The sequence below is a fragment of the Psammomys obesus genome, unplaced genomic scaffold (genome assembly GCF_907164565.1).
Source record: "Psammomys obesus unplaced genomic scaffold, mPsaObe1.curated_primary_1811, whole genome shotgun sequence".
Classification (NCBI taxonomy): Eukaryota; Metazoa; Chordata; class Mammalia; order Rodentia; family Muridae; genus Psammomys; species Psammomys obesus.
In genome coordinates this window covers 21201953-21219244 of record NW_026595981.1, presented here as the reverse complement: position 1 = coordinate 21219244, position 17292 = coordinate 21201953, and the positions used below count along the sequence as shown (strand labels likewise).

General features: G+C 53.1%; 1 protein-coding gene across 1 annotated transcript; it reads left to right on the top strand.

Moving 5' to 3' along the window:
* The first annotated feature begins 221 nt into the window (after window positions 1–221).
* On the top strand, window positions 222–15009 carry Tbx21 (T-box transcription factor 21). Its single transcript, XM_055620302.1, has 6 exons — window positions 222–715; window positions 11642–11796; window positions 12059–12180; window positions 13642–13800; window positions 13934–13995; window positions 14167–15009. The coding sequence occupies exons 1-6, from the start codon at window positions 222–224 to the stop codon at window positions 14783–14785; spliced, it is 1611 nt and encodes a 536-aa protein (XP_055476277.1). The 3' UTR covers window positions 14786–15009.
* The last annotated feature ends 2283 nt before the right edge of the window (window positions 15010–17292 follow it).

Here is a 17292-nt window from a genome sequence, read left to right as displayed (position 1 = left end):
CGGGGCCCCTCCGGAGGAAAAGGCCCGGGGCAGCTGCGCGCCTCTGCCCCGAAGCGCGCTCGGGAGCCGGGCGTCCCAGCCCCGGCTCGGGTTGGACTTCCACAACCCTCCGGACCCCGCCCACGCCGCCCCCCCCCCCCCGCCCCCCCGGGCTCCCCCCCCCCCCCTCCCCCACCCCCACCCCCCACGACGGCTGCGGGAAGGCGCCCAGCCCGCCGCGGATGGGCATCGTGGAGCCCGGCTGCGGAGACATGCTGACCGGCGCCGAGCCGATGCCGAGTGACGAGGGCCGGGGTCCCGGAGCGGAGCAACAGCCTCGCTTCTTCTACCCGGAGCCCGGCGCGCAGGAGCCCTCCACCGAGCGCCACCACGGAGGTGGCGGCCTGGGGACGCCCTACTCCGGGGGAGCCCTGGTGCCCGCCGCGCCCGGACGCTTCCTCGGAGCCTACGCCTACCCTCCCCGGGCCCAGGCGGCCGGCTTCCCCGGGGCCGGAGAGCCCTTCCCGCCGCCCGCGGCCGCCGAGGGCTACCCGGCCGGAGATGGCTACGCCGCCCCGGACCCGCGCGCCGGGCTCTACCCGGGCCCCCGCGAGGACTACGCGCTGCCCGCGGGGCTGGAGGTGTCGGGGAAGCTGAGGGTGGCGCTCAGCAACCACCTGTTGTGGTCCAAGTTCAACCAGCACCAGACGGAGATGATCATCACCAAGCAGGGGAGGTGAGCGGGGCGCGCGCCGGGGCGCAGCGAGCTCGCGGGGCGGAGCCGGCGGGAGTCTGGCCCCGGGGAGGGGACCCGCCGGAACAAGGACTTTTCTTCTTAAAAATTAAAAAAAAAAAAAAAAGCAAGTAGCAGATTCTGAGGCTGCACGTTGCCGAGTCTTCGTGCTCGCCGCCTGAGCCTCAGGCTCTGCAGTGAGGACCGAGCCGCGGGGGCCGAGGGTGTCACGCCGACAGCCGGTCAGGGAGCTCAGAAAGCACGGGGATGGCGGTGTGCGCGCAGTTAAAAGTTAACTTCGGTGCGGGAGGAGGAGGTGACACCGCTTCACCAGTCGGCCCCCGGGGGCCTCAGGACCTGCCCCCTGCCTCAGTGTGGGGTCTCAGGAGGCCTGGGGGAGCACTATTGGGCCTGGCAGGAGCTGGATGCCTCTCAATCCCTGTGTAGGGGAAGCTCAAGTGTTGGGGAGGGTGGGCCGAAGCTTTTGGGATCTCGGTGTCCCTGTTCCTTTGCTGCTGCTGCTGCTGCTGCTGCTGCTGCTGCTGCTGCTGCTGCTGCTGTCCTCAGGGTAGCTTTGGGTGTATGGGGGGTGGGGTGGGGGGGCAGACTGGGATTTGGTGACACGGAGAAGCGGTGGCCAAGTTTTCTTTTCCGGTCTTACTTTGAGATCATATGTCTGCAGAGAGAGAGAGAGAGAGAGAGAGAGAGAGAGAGAGAGAGCGCGAGCGCTCATGCCCAGGGCCTGAACATGTCAAGCTCAAGACTGGCCGAATCTGGTGTCCAGTCTTGTACTGTGCCCTTTGAGAGCTGGTCCCTTAAAGCACTGGCCACTTACTTAACCAGCTGTTGACCAGCACGGCCTGGAAGAAGATGGAGGGGAGGGAGGGTGTCCCCCGAAGCTGTTGCATTAGTTGTATGGTTTGTGGCTCAGCCTGCTGCTTCCGGATGGAGTCTCTTTGCTGAAGACAGAAAGAGAAACCTGCAGTTTGTGAAGAAAGGGGTCGTCTAGGATGAGGCACCCCGAGTGGACCCTCTTGTGTTTCATGGGAAGAGGCAGCTACCTGGGGACCAGCCGGGACTTTGTCATGAGTTAGGACGTGGGGTGTCGGGATGAACACTCAGAGGTTATTGAGAGGTTGCAAGGGTGGGGTTTCTGGGATTGGGCACAGAAACCTTGCTGGGTCCTGCCTGGGGTGGCATCACTAGAGTGTATTCCCTCCAGATGACGTGGGGGGTGGCGGCTGCCAACTATAGCTGGTCTCAAGCAGCTGAGTTGCTCTTCCTCATTGATGAGCCCAGGATAAGCCATGTTTGTTTGTTTGTTGCTGGGGGGGGGCATCCTTTCTCTCCAAAGACTTCTGATGATTCTCTGCTGCTCATCCTTCCCTGGGTGTCTCAGGCACTGGCCAGTTTTCTAGTCCTAGAGTGTGCCTGGAAGGGTGCAGAAGTTCCTGCATAGACAGAGGAACAGGCCTGGAGACGGTTGGGACTCAGCAGGCTTGCTCTCACCTGTAGCGCTGGGATCGGGGGCTCCCGTGGCACCTGTCTGCTCCCCTTTCTCCAGTCTCCCGAGCCACCCACTAGAGTTGCAGGAATAACCCGGCCAGCCTACAGTGTCGGAGCAGACAAGGTGGGGCCTCAGACCGTTGTCAGGCCTCGGCTCCTCCAGTCTGGATCGGGGAGCAGAGCAAGCAGCCACAACTTCATTAATTGCTGAGCCGGGCTGGGGCCTGTCTGTCTGTCTGTCTGTCTGTGGGCTGTCAGGGCAGACATTTGGAGGAACCCTCTCTAACTTTATTTATCACTGTTTTGACTCCTATGGCCGCCCACTCCAGCGTGCTCCCACTGCAGGATTTTCCCTCGTCCCCTTTTGTTCTCTTCCTTCAGGATCTAGGCCTTCCCCCTTTTCTCCTTTTGCTTCAGTGCTGCGATTGGGACCTGGGGCCTAGCGTTCAAGTCATCTGTGCTAATGCGCCTGTGTGATACCCGTAGCTGGAAACTAGACTGTGCTACACTGTGAACTGTCCCCACCCCACACGAAGCTTTCTTTCTCTTTCCTATGTAGCAAAGGTTCCTTTGAAGCTCCAGGTCTTTCCACCTCTGCCTTCCCAGTGGTAGGACTGTAGGTGAATGCCACCAGGCACGGTTGACACGCTGTCTCAGAGAACCGAAATTGATTTACTTTTTCTTTTCAAAGCTAAGAATTGAACCCAGGGTCCTGTGGGTGCTCTGCAGACACTCTGCCGCTGAGGTACATTCTAAACCAACTTTTTATCATGCTAAATTGCACTCTATAAAAGTAAAAGGCCAGGCGTGGTGGTGCCTTTAATCCCAGCACTCAGGAGGCAGAGGCAGGTAGAACTCTGTGACTTTGAGGCCAGCCTGGTCTACAAAGTGAGTTCCAGGATAGCTAGAGCTGTTACACAGAGAAACCCTGTCTCTAACATACAAACACATAAATAAGTAAATAAATAAGTATTAAAAAAATATAACAGGATTGATTTCAAAAATTTTCAGTATTGGTCTGTTTTTTTGTTGTGGTGATGGTGGTAGTGGTTATTTTGTTTGTTTGGTTCTTGTTTTGTTTTTAAGTCACTAGACAGGCTCAGCTGGCCTGGAATTCACAGTGGAGACCAGGCTGACCTCGACTCACAGAGATCTGCTTGTCCCTGACTCCTGAGTGTTGCCATTAAAGGCATTCACCATGTTGTGGTTATTTTGAGATAGGATCTTGCCATGCAATCAGAACTGTCTGCAAATGGTGATCTTCCTGCTTCGAATCTTTGTGTTCTTCTGAAAAATGCATTTTTCTTGCTTGGTTTGGTGGAGGTCTCTTACTTCATGTACCCCAGGCTGGCCTGGAATTCTCAGCCCCCCTGCCTCAGCCTCCAAAATGCTGGGATTACAAGTTTACACTGCAACCGTGCTGGGCTTGAAGGTGGAACTGAAAAAAAAAAAAAAGGGCTGGCAAAATGGCTCAGTGGGTAAAGACACCTGACAATCTGAGTGATTTATTGCCAGTGCCCACATGATTGAAAGAGAGAACTGACTCCCACAGGTTATCTTCTGACCTCCAACATGCACTTTGGGGTGTGGGTACTGTCCACCACCTCCACCTTCCAAAAAAAAAAAAAAAAGAAAGAAGGAAAGAAGGAAAAACCGAAACAGGTTTGAAGAGATGGCTCAGTCGGCCAAGTGCTTGCTTTGCAAACTTGAGGACCTGTGTTCAAGCCCCAGAATCCATGTTAAAAAGAAACTTGGCCCTGGCATGGTGGCACGCACCTTTAATCGCAACACTTAGGAGGCAGAGGCAGGAAGATCTCTGTGAGTTTGAGGCTCAGTCTACATAATGAGCTCCAGGACAGCCAGGGCTACACAGAGAAACCTTGTCTCCAAAAACAAACCAACCAACACACACACACAAACAAACAAACAAACAAACAAAGAAGAAAAGAAAAGTAGCCAGTTAGCCAGGTGTGATGGTGTTTATAATTTCTGGAGCTTGATGGCTAACCTAGAGTAATTAGAGAATGAAGGCCCTTTGTTGAAATAGATGATAGATAGATAGGCAGACAGACAGACAGACAGAGCCTGAGGAATGACACCTCAGGCCGTCCTCTGGTTTGTGCATTGGCTTGCACATACATGCATACCCGTGCACACACGTGAATAAATAATAATTTAAAAATACGATTAGCAAACCTGAAAGTGAAATTCCTAAGTGCCTTCTGAGTACTTCAGAAGAGTGTGCTTGCACAGTGTTGTGTGGTGATTCTCCTCCCATTTGGGGTCTCTCCTGAGTCCACAGTGCAGGACATGGGGTTGGACGGGGCGGCGGCTCCTCTTCATTTCCTTTGATGCCTCCCTTTGGATCAGACCCCAAGGGGTCCATCCTGGAAAGAAACCCGGGGCACCCCAGCCCTGTGGCCTCCCCATCTCAGCTTGAGCTCCGGTGACTGGGAGGTCCTGGGCTGTTTCCTTTTGCTGTCGAGTTTTGGGCTCTGAGCAGGTCCTTTCTGTTCTCCTGCTTTGGCAGGCTGGCCTGTCCCCCTGTGGGTTCTAGGGACCTTCAAGTCACCACCACATTCACCCACGACCTTCTTTCTTTTTGAAAAATTCTTCCATCCCAGACATGCCCACAGGCCCTCAGCCGTTCATCCTGGGCTGACTCAGTCTGTCCCTGGTCCTTCCTTTCCCACCCCCGGGACCCACCCACTAGTATGGACCAGTGAGGCTTTTGATTATGAGTGGAGAGCCTTTTGGGGTGATGTCTGGCGTGATGACTGATGAGGGTGGTTCAAGTGGGGCTCAGAGAGGGAGATTGAGAATAAGAAGAGTTTGGGGTAGCTCAGGGGTAAAGGTGCTTCCTGATAATCCTGACAGGAGGAGCTGATTCCCTCCACGCGGCCATGTGGGGTAGGCTACCCCAACACACAGACATATACTACCTACGAAATAAAATGCAATATTTCCTGTCTTCTTCGGTCCCCCCACCTTGTTTTTTTGCTTTTTGTTTTTGTTTTTTTTTCTTTGGTGGGGGGGATGGTTTTGAGACAGGGTTTCTCTGTGTAGCCCTAGCTGTCCTGGAACTCACTCTGTAGACCAGGCTGGCCTTGAACTCAGAGATCCACATGCCTCTGCCTTCCTGAGTTCTGGGATCAAAGGTGTGCGCCACCACCTCTCTGTAATATAATATTTACCTCTCTGTAAATGTAATACTTAAAAAAACAAAACAAACAAAACAAAACAACCTGGGCCTGGTGGTGCACGCCTGCGATCCCAGCGCTAGGAGAAGCAGGAGCAGGCGGATCTCTGTGAGTTCGAGGCCAGCCTGGTCTATAAAGTGAGTCCAGGACAACTAAGGCTACACAGAGAAACCTGTCTTGAAGACAAAACAACAAAACCCAAAACCAAAAAAACAAAACAACAACAACAAAAAAACCAAACAAACGAAACAAAGGAAGAGGACTCTGGAGCCTCCGTTTGTGTGTTTCTGTGGACCGAGCGGCCTGGGGACGTTGCACACAGGCCGAGGCGGCATTCCTGTGTGCAGTGCGTGTTCTGAATGGGGCGGTAAACTGTAATGCTAGACATTCTCAGCAGGGAAGAGGCTGGGCCCCCGAGGGCGTGTGGGTGGGCACTAATTGCTGGTAATCCCCACTTTTCTGGCTGTGATTGGTTGATTATTATAATTAAGATAACTGGGGAGAGCTGTTGTGTGGCTCAGCTCTCAAGCGCATTTGGTTATATAGGAAGTTGGGGTGGCAAAGGCGATTTCCAGTCCCTCCTCCATCTTCCCCACTCTCACAAATGTTAATTATTACTATTATTATTATTTTACTTTTAAATATTTTTTTTATGGGTGTGTGTGTGTGTGTGTGTGTGTGTGTGTGTGTGCGTGTGTGTGTGTGTGTGGAGTCTGTGGAGGTTGGAGGTCAGAGCTCCTGGAATTATAGGTGGCTCGGAGCCTGTATCGGAATCAAGCCCAGGCCCTCTGTAAGAGTGGAAAGTACCCTTAACCACTGAGCCATCTCTCTTTTGTGAGAACGAGGCTCACTCTGTGGCTAGCCTGGAGCTCCCTGTGTCCACATTACCCTGTTTGCCCCGGCCTCTTAAGTGCTGGGATTACAGGTGTGAGCTCTTGTACCCCACCGACCCTGCAGACTTTTTTTTTTTCATTTAGATGTATTTTATTTATGTGCACGAGTGTTGTGCTTACATGTATGTATGTATGTATGTATGTATGTATGTATGTATGTATGTATATTTGTGCACCACGGTCATGTGTGGTCAGAAGAGGATGTTGAAATTGGAGGTCTGACAGATAGTTGTGAGCCACCGTGTGGGTGCTGGGAATCGAACCCAGGTCCTCTGCGAGAACGCGTGGTTTGAACGGCTGGGTTTTGGTTGGTGGTAGTGCCGTCCTGAACTCAGGGTCTCATGGATGTTGTGCAAGCACTCTCATACTGAGTTACCTTTCTAGCTCAACTGTTTAGATCTTTAAAAAACACTTGTTTCAGCCAGGCACAGCTGTGCACTCCTGTAATTCCAGCACTCCAGGTGGAGGCAATGGTTCTCTGTGAGTTCAAGGCCAGCCTGCTCTACAACGGGAGCTCCAGGACAGCCAGGGATCTGCTACACAGAGAAACCCTGTCTTAAAAAAACAAAACAAAACAAAAACCAACCAACCAACCAACCAACCAAACAAACAAAAACCCACTTGTTTCAAGAGACCTCTTCCTCCTCCTCCTCCTCCTCCTCCTCCTCCTCCTCCTCCTCCTCCTCCTCCTCCTCTTCCTCGGCTTGAACCCACAGACTGGGACTCACAAAACCACTTGAAAATAGCCTCAGAGAAAAGCCTAGCTGCTCTTCACCTGTTCCCAGGAAGATATAGCCGGTTGGCAATACTGAAAGTTGGTCAGATGCCTGAAACTGGTTACTGTTTTGATTTTGGAGACAAGGTCTCGCTGTGTAGTCTTGTCTAGTCTGGACTCACTGTGTTCCCAGCCACGCCCCACTACCCTGAAAACATCATCCATGGCTGGGCCGGCTCTTGGAGCAGCAGAGGGTTATGGGATCTTGACTCTGTCCCCTGAAGGTGGTGTGGTGAGTGGTTTTAAGTGGTACCACAATCATCTCCACTACTGGTTTATTCCCAGCATGGCGATATGTAAATCGGAGAGTAGAGTTATTTTGGGATCCTAGCTGCTGGTGAGTTTAGCTCTGTGTGTGTGCGTGCGTGTGTGTGTGCACACGCATGTGCGCACTCCAGAGTACATGCACCGGTGTGCACGCATAAAGTCATTCCTCAGGAATCATCCTCTCTCTCTCTTTCCCCTCCCTCTCTTCTGTCTTTTCCTTCTTTCTCTAGCACCCCCCCTTTTTTTCCTGAGACAGGGTTTCTCTGTGTAGCCCTGGCTGTCCTGGACTCACTTTGTAGACCAGGCTGGGCTCGAACTCACAGCGATCAGCCTGCTTCTGCTTCTCAGAGTGCTGGGATTACAGGAGTGTGGCACCACGCCTGGCACTTTATTTATTTGTTCGTTCGTTTGTTTATTTATTGAGACAGGGTCTCTCACTAGCCTAGAGTTCACCAAGTAGGCTAGGCTGTTTGGCAAGCCCCAAGAATCTGAATGTCTCCACCTTCCCAGTTCTGGATTATAAGTATATACCACCCCATCAGGCTGCCGCCTCCTCCTCCTCCTCCTCCTCCTCCTCCTCCTCCTCCTCCTCCTCCTCGTTCTCCTCTTCTTCCAGTGTGGGTATTGGAGTTGAGTCTTGATGACTGTAAAATATCTCACCATCTTTTTGAAGTGAAACGAAGACACCTCCCCACACACACACACCTCCTATGCCTTTCACTCACAATCTTCCTGAGTTTCTTGTCACCCGCTATCAGGATAAAAGTAGGACAGTGAGACAGAGACCACAGCATGGGGCTCTCGTCAACATCTATCTATAAGCCTCCCTGACTTCAGGCATAATGTTTTAAGGAACATTTTATATCTCAAAGGACTGGCTTGATGAACTATCTAGTGTGTAAGCAGAGGATTGATAAGCATGCTGGGAGCTTGGGGAGATGGCTTAGTGGCGGAGCACTTGCCTAGCATGCGCAAGGCCCTGGGTTCTTGGTACCACCCAAGAAGGTGTCGCTTTCTTTCTATTCCGTTAGAATAGAAACTGTGAATGAGAACTGGTTACTACAGAAGAAACTACATTTCTTTGGTTGGTGTTGTGGTGTGTGTGGATGTTGTAATGTGTGGATGTTATGTCTGCATGCATCCGTGTGTGTCACATGAGGACCTAGTACCTGCTGAGGCCAACAAAGAGTGCTGGATCCCAAGGAGTAAACTGGTCTTACAGGTGGTTGTGGGCCTTCGTGTGGGTGCTGAGACTCGAACCCAAGCTGTCTGGGAGGGCAGCTAGTGTTCTAAACCACTGAGCTATCTCTCTGGCTGCCTCACCCTTTGAAGACTGGGTCTCCCTGTTATGTAGCTCTGGCTGTCCTAGAACTCCATATGTAGACCAGGCTGGCCTCAGACTCACAGAGATCCACTTGTGCTGGCATTAAAGACAAGTGCCAAGCCAGGTGTGGCAGGCTGATCTCTGTGGGTCTGAGGCCAGCCTGGTCTACATAGCAAGTTCCAAGGCATGCAGAGCTACATTGTGAAACCCTGTTTCAAAATAATAAAATAAAGCTGGGTAATGGTGGCGCACACCTTTAATCCCAACAGAGGCAGAGAGGCAGGCGGATCTCTGAGTTTGAGGGCAGCCTAGTCTACATAGCAAGTTCCAGGACAGCCAGGGTTACACAGACAAAACTTGTCTTGAAAAACAAATAAACAAAAACAACTAACAATCACACTCAGAATAAAGACCTGTGCCGCCACACCCCGCTCCCTAGTTTTAAAATCTATTTTTATGTGTACGTGTGCTTGCATGAGCTTATGCGCACCATTCATGTGCAGGTGCCTGTGTAAGCCAGGGGCTGTTGAATCCCCTGGAACTGGAGTTGCAAACACTTGTGAACTACCTGGGGTGTTGGGAACCAAACCTGGATCCTCTGGAAGAACAGTTAGTGCCCTTAACTACTGAGCCATCTCTCCAGCTTCAGAAACTATGATCTGAGTGGTCCCCCGGGAAGAGGGATGTGGGAGTGAAAGGGGCATCCCACGAGTGTTTGTCTCTGCTGTCCTGACAACCCTGCTCTCCCTACTCCCTTCACTTGGGGTGAAGGCAGAGCCGAGTTATGGGAACTGGTGCTGACTCTGAGGCGGGTAGCAGTGGTTGTGACGGTGAAGGCTGTGGCTAGAGTGGATGGAGGAGATGGCAATGGTAGTGCTTTCAGATAGGGAGGTTGTGGTAGAAGGGTAATGGTAGTGATGGTGATGCTGATGCTGAAAGTAGTGGCTGTCGTGATGGTGGGTGAGGCAGTGGCTGTAACTACGATGGAGATGGTGGATGTGGTGGTTATAGCGATGGTGGACACGGTGGCTTTGGTGATGATGTGATGGCCATGGTGGAGGCACAGCTGGAGAGAGAGGGGAGGTGGTGGCTTTCATGAGATTCGTTCATTTGAGAGATAGGAGATATGGTGAATATATTAATAAGATTGTAGAGATTGCGGCTGTAGGGATGGTGGAGGCGATGGCTGTAGCGATGGTGGAGTTGGCGGCTGTAGCTGTGGTGGAGGTGATCATGGCTGTAGCTGTGGTGGAGATAACAGAGCCGATGTTTGGAGAGACTGTGGTTGTAACCATGGAGGGTAATAATGGTGACGATTGTGGAAGCGACGGTAGCAACCCCGAGGGCTGTGACAGTGTGAAGACAGTGTCGAAGCGATGGCGGAGATAGCAGCGGGCACGATGGCGGTTGTGATAGAGGGTGTGGTTGGAATGACTGTGATAATGGGGGCGGTGATGGTGGAAGTGGTGGGGAGGCCATCGCAGGAGAGGGCTTCCTCTTCTGGCTCTTTCGCTTTAGAACGGTGGCAGAGAGAGCCAAATCCCGTCCTCGGACTTCTGCTTTCCCTGGGACCCCAGACTAAGCCAAGAACAGCGAGAGCCTTCACGACACCTAGGCCGTCGCCGAGTTTCTGAAGGCCCAGGCTAGGCGCAGGCCACACTACAGACGTTAGTGCCGGGACTATGGGACAGGGAGTGCCGTGGGACAGAGCGGGAGAGCTGCGGTGGAGAAGCGGAACAGAGGCACGACCACCTTCTGGGAACTATCTTTGGAGAGCCAGCCGGTGTCCTCGGCCCACGCAGGGGGCACACCAGTGTTAGAGACTGTGGTTTCCAGATAAATATCTAGCCGATGGCCTTTTGAGAGGAGAGCGTGCTCTAAAGTCTACACGCTAGGATGGAGCACAGCGGTGGGGTGCTAGCCTGGCACACACGAGGCCCAGGGTTTAGTCATTGGCCCTACAGACAGGGCTGTGGCTGGCTCCAGGCTCCCAGCATGACCGGGTTGAACGCAGAGTTGGGGAGACGTCCGCCTTTGTCAGCTCCTCTGTGACCTCCTACGACAGACACAAATAACCTCAGCTCAGGCCACAGTACAGCTGAGCAAAATGCCAAAAAGATGCTCCTGAGTGCTGTGCGCTCTTAGAATGTACTTAATCGTCAAGTTTGTACAATTTTGTTTTGTTTTCAAGACAGGGTTTCTCTGTATAGCCCTGGCTGTCCTGGAATTGGCTTTTGTAGATCAGGCTGACCTCGAACTCAGAGTCCTCCTGCCTCTGCCTCCCAAGCACTGGGATTAAAGGGGTGCGCCACCACACCGGCTAGTACGATTTGATTTTGTTGTTGTTTTAGGTTTTTTGGTTTTGTTTTTCAAGACAGGGTCTCTCTGTAGCCCTAGCTGTCCTGGAACTCCCTATGTAGACCAGGCTGACCCAGCCACAATTTAATTTAAAAATTTAATTTTAAAAATTATTTTGCCCATTTTTTTGTTTTTCAAGACAGGGTTTGGCTGTTCTGCTTTGTAGACCAGGCTGGCCTCAAACTCACAAAGATCCACCTTCCTCTGCCTCCCTGAGTGCTGGGATTACAGGCGTGTGCCACCGCACCCGGCTAAAAGATTTATTTTTAATAAAGTGTGTGTGCGTGCACATGCGCGCGCGTGTAGACGTCTGTGGAGGGAGGCCAGAGGCGTTGGATCACCTTGAAGCTGGAATTACAGGCTATTGTAAGCTGCCTGCTGTGGGTGCTGGGACCTGAACTCAGACCCTCTGGAAGGGAGTATGTGCTCTTAAGCGCTGAGCCATTTCTCCAGCCCTACGAATTAATTTTCCGTTACATGTGTAACTTGCGGCCAGTTGGCTCCGGTGAGCAGGTGGAGAGGGCTGGCTGCCGCACGCGCATGCGCACAGGTGATCCTCGCTGAGCTTAGGCTGACGGACCCCCGGGGCTTCTCTGTCCCTCACAGGCGAATGTTCCCATTCCTCTCGTTCACTGTGGCCGGGCTGGAGCCCACGAGCCATTACAGGATGTTTGTGGATGTGGTCTTGGTGGACCAGCACCACTGGCGGTACCAGAGTGGCAAGTGGGTGCAGTGTGGCAAGGCAGAAGGCAGCATGCCAGGTACGATCCCCTTCGGGAGTGGCGGGCGTGCTGGTTCTCCAAGGCGGGGCGCCCCCTGGTGGATGGCTCGAGCCATTGCCCCTGGTGTGAGAGGTTGAGCCTCCTATATCCTCCCTTCCTTTGGACTGTCACCTCCGCCTCCTCTGCTCCCGCTCAGCCTGCCTGTCCCCTCCCTGCATCTCTTCTCACATTCTCAGGACAGGCAGGATCCCACCTCCCCAGGGTCTGTTCAATACTTAGCAAGAAGGTTAATTGTCCACAGGGAACCGCTTGTACGTCCACCCAGACTCCCCCAACACCGGAGCCCACTGGATGCGCCAGGAAGTTTCATTTGGGAAACTAAAGCTCACCAACAACAAGGGGGCTTCCAACAATGTGACCCAGGTAGGACTGTCGGCCCCACCCGCCCCCGCAGCTGAGACCCCTTCTCTCGCCTTTCCTAACACCCACTCTATACTGCTGGGTTGTCCTCCCGTCCCCTATCCACTCCTCTCCCCTCCCCTATCCACTCCTCTCCCCTCCCTTTTCCTCTCCTCCCCTCTACCGCCCTTCTCTCTCCTCTTCTTTTCTCCCCTCCCCTCTCCTCTCTTCCCCTCTCCTCCTCTCCTCTCCCTTCCCCTCCTCTTCTCTCCCCTTTCCACCTCTCTCCTCCCCTCCCCATTTCCCTCCCTCCTCTTCTCTCCTTCTCACCCCTCCCCTCCTCTCGTCTCCTCTCCTCTTCCCCCTCTCGTGTCTTCCCCTCCCCTCCTTACATAAACTGAGGATGATCTTGAACTTCTGATCCTTCTGCTTTTGAGTGCTGAGATTACAGTGTGCGGCTTGATGCGATTCTGTATGTGGCCCCTGGGTTTAGTGCATGCCAGGCAAGCATGCTCCTGATGCCCCGGCCCCTTTCCTTCCTCTCTGAACTCTGGCTCTTTGCTACCCACCTTGGGAAGACGATGACACAGAAGGACACTGGATCTCTGGCAGGACTCACATTCTGGTCAGCACAGGCCAAACCAGCCTGGGGACTTCCTTCTTCACTAGCTCATGATTTATCACCTTGATGGGTCCTGTTGTCCCAGGGAACGGATGTAAAGGATCTTCCTCGTGAACATTTGTTTCGTGTTTTTTTTTTAAACATTTACTTGTTTGTTTTGTGCTGGGGGTTTAGTGTGCTAGAGCGTGTCTGTGGAGGTCAGAAGGCAGCTTGCTGGGGTTGGTTCTCTTCTTCTACCTCGTGGATCCCAGGGACCAAACTCAGGTTGCCAGCGCTTGCTGAGCCACCTCCACAGCCCCAACCCTGTGTTTTAAAACCTTGAGCTGGAGAGACAATTCAGTGGGAAGCATTTGCCTTGCAAAGACAAAGACCTGAGTTTCATCCCTAGAATCCATGTTAAAAAAAAAAGGAAGGAAGAAAAGAAAAGAAAAGCTGGCTGTAATGGCATGAACCAGTCAGTTTAGCTCTGGGAAGGCAGAGACCCCCGGGGCTCGCTGGCCAGGCAGCCTACTTGGTGAATTCCAAGACCCTTCAAAAAGGTGGATGGTGCCTGAGGTTATCCGTTTGTGCATAGACACAGGAGCACACGGAGGCACGCACGTACACACACCTCCATACACGCACAACCTCTGGAGCTAATACCTTGGTCTCAAGGATATGTAGGATCAGGGGAGTGACAAGAGGCCAGAATAGGCGCCCCAAAGAGCAGCTGGGCGGCTTAGGAGAAGCTGCACGGGGGTAGAGTGGGTGAAGGCACGAGCCGAGTGGTTACTGGCGGGGTAAGTGGCTCCAGATAGGAGGAGGCCACCGTGGGGGTCGGAAGCACCTTCGGTGACCCTTCGGCCACCCGGCTTGCTCTCCAGATGATCGTCCTGCAGTCCCTCCACAAGTATCAGCCCCGGCTCCACATCGTGGAGGTGAACGATGGAGAGACCGAGGCCGCCTGCAGCGCCTCCAACACTCACGTCTTCACTTTCCAAGAGACCCAGTTCATTGCGGTGACTGCCTACCAGAACGCTGAGGTGAGGGCTGGGCCACTGGGGCCTGGGGCCAGGCATCTGCTGAGGGGCAGGCACAGTCTTTTTTTTTTTTTTTTTTGGGGGGGGGGAGTCTGAGTGAGCCTCAGACTCAGGCAACTCTATTTCCCTTCTCTAGATCACTCAGCTGAAAATCGACAACAACCCCTTTGCCAAAGGCTTCCGGGAGAACTTTGAGTCGTAAGTGCCCCTTTGGTCTTTTTGAGATGGGACTGTAGATCACTGTTCAATATGGCTTGTCTCTGCTTTGGGGGTCTGGGAGGCGGGCAGGCCAGGGAGGCGGGGGGAACAGGGCAGGGAAGAGACATCCTTGTGACTTGGTTTCTCATTTGCTGTTTTTATTTCTTTCAGCATGTATACATCTGTTGACACCGGCGTCCCCTCCCCACCTGGACCCAACTGTCAACTCCTTGCGGGAGACCCCTACTCACCTCTTCTGTCCAGCCAGTACACTGTTCCCAGCCGCTTCTACCCTGACCTTTCCGGCCAGCCCAAGGATGTGGTGTCACAACCTTACTGGCTGGGCACACCTCGGGAACACAGTTATGAGGCCGAGTTCCGAGCAGTGAGCATGAAGCCCTCGTTCCTGCCCTCTGCCTCCGGGCCCACTGTGCCCTACTACCGCGGCCAAGAAGTCCTGGCACCAGGAGCTGGCTGGCCTGTGGCCCCTCAGTACCCAACTAAGATGAGCCCGGCTGGCTGGTTCCGTCCCATGCGAACTCTGCCCATGGACCCTGGCCTGGGAGCCACAGATGGAAGGGGGCCAGAGGAACAGGGCTCCCCATCACTGTGGACTGAGGTGCCCTCCCTCAGGCCGGAGCCCAGCGACTCGGGACTAGGCGAAGGGGAGTCAAAGAGGAGGCGGATATCTCCCTACCCTTCCAGCGGAGACAGCTCCTCTCCTGCCGGAGCCCCCTCGCCCTTTGATAAGGAAACCGAAGGCCAGTTTTATAACTATTTTCCCAACTGAGAAGATGCCACGGAATCGGAAGGCGCCAACTAACTTAGACAACAGACACGGGGCCCCCGAGCTCTCGCCATCCCTTCCCTGTGCGGTGATTGGTTGGGGAAGGAGAGGGGCAAGAAGGATCCTGGGGTTCGATGGCTGTTTCCTGGCCCACTAGGAAATATGACAGGAGTGTCCCCTGTCCCTTCCTCTGCCCGAATCACAGTCATGTACCTGGTGCTGCTTTTGATCGATGGTTCCCTAGAGAATGGACTCCAGAAAGTTTTGGACCCGTTTTGGACTTCATGGCTTCTGGCCGGGTGGAGAGGTCAGGGAAGCTTCCGGGACTGAAGACCTGTCCTCTTCTTCAACTGTTGGTCTCTCACCTAAACTGTTAATCTCTGACCTGAAAGTAAAGATACCTACATGCATTTTCATAACAGCCAGCCAACCAACCAGAGACGGGGAGAAGGCTCTGGTGATTTGGGGTGGACTGGGCCCACCTGCCCGTCAGGAGACAGGAGAGTGGGTGCAGAGGAAGGGGTTGGTGGGGTGCTCATTTCCCTGCTCGAGGTCACTTCAAACCCCTGTGTGTACACACGCTCTGTTTCTTTTTTAAATTTCGTTGGGAGGGGGAGGCTATTTATTGTGGAGAGAGAGTGGTCTCTTGTTTTCATCACTTTCCGAAATAAACATGGAACCGGTGGCCGTGTCCTCCTTCCGTGGCGGGTGGGAGGCTGTGTGTGGATCGAGGTTGGCTCATCTGGCGGCGTTGTTCCGGGGGCGGGGTGGGGGGGGGGGGGGGGGAGGCGTGTAACTGTTAGGAACCCAAAGTCCTCGCTTAGGGGGAAACTGAGTCAGAGTATGTTTTGTGTGCATGCCGCCACACGTGACCAAGGAGACCCTCGGCCTCTGCTGCCTGCTTAGCACCCTGGTGGGGGAGGGGAGGAGGCACACCAGCAATTTCGTGGGGGCCAGCTTAGTACATGGGCACGATTTAGGATTTAGCACTTGACAAACTCCTCAGCCGTCATCTTGAAAGGGTGCATGCGTGCTCTTTCTCTTTCCTCTTTTATTTATTTATTTATTTTTTAGTTTTTTGTTTTGTTTTGTTTTGTTTTTATTCATGATCATAAGCTTAGCTCTGCAGTCCGGCTAGACTTGGAGGGAAATGAGGAAAACAGGGAACCCCCAAGAATGTCAGTGAGGGCAGAGATTACGGGGTACTTGGAACAGACGTGGTGGAGACGCTCTCCTGAGCTGCAGGAGGTAAGATGACCACAGGTCAAAAGAATCAGAGTTGTCCACAGCTGCAGATGGTGCTGTTCTTGGCCTTGTCATTCCTGGACCCCAGACACTCAATGGCTTCCACGATGCTCAAGCTTTCTTTCATGTTCCCAAAGACCACAGGCTTCCGTCTGGCCACTCGGTCTTGGTTAGTGCAGATAAAAAAAAGTGGGAACCATTTATGTTTGGTCCAGCATGTGCTGCGGACAGGATGCCAGGACCTGGATGCTTCAGGATGAAGTCCTCATCCCCAAATTTCTCCCCATAGATGGACCTGCTCCCGGTGCCAATGTGGCGAGTGAAGTCACCACCCTGGCACGTGAATCCCGGGACAATTCTGTGGAAGGAGGAAACCTATCCAAATCCTTTCTCTCTCAGAGCACGAAACTCTTCTGTTGTGTTTTGAGCTCTGTCTGCAAACAGCTGGAATGGTTTGCCATCCGCTGTGATCTCCAAGAACACGGTAGGGCTGACCACAGCTGTATTGTGTCGACAGGGCACAGTGGCCTCTGCAAAGCCCACTTACTCATTTTTGACAGATTCTTACCCAGGCTAGCTTCAAGCTCATGGCGATCCTCCTGTCTCCTCCTTCCAAGGGCTAGGGTTACAGACACGAACCGCCATGCCCAGCTTTCTAGCTCTGTTTCTTTTTTAAAAGAATTTGGCCCAGGGGGATGGCTCAGTGAGTAGAGATGCTACTTGCTTTTAGCTTGATGACTTCGACCCATGTAAAAGCTGGATCTGGGGGCACAGGCATCATCCCAGTGCTCCTCGGAGCTGGGAGGCAGAGACAGGCGGCTGTCTTGGCCGCTCACCAGATGACTAGCCATAGGTATGAAATAAAGGCCGGAAAACACTGGAGAAGAGACACAGCCTGAACTTGGCAGGAGAAAGCCAACCTCAGAAGATAGCTCTGGTTTCCATGCCTGCACACACACACACACACACACACACACACACACACACACACACACACACACACCATGTACACATGTGAATACAGAGTAAATATTTTTAGTTGTTTTCATTTATTTGTTTGTTTGTTTATTTATTTTTTGAGACACGGTCTCTATTATGAAATTCTAGGTCTCCTGGAACTCACTCTGTAGACCAGCCTGGCCTCAAACTCACAGTGATCCTTCTGCCTCTGTCTCCTGAGTGTGAGGATTAAAGGCATGCCCCACTGTACTCAGCATATATCTATCTATCTATCTATCTATCTATCTATCTATCTATCTATCTAT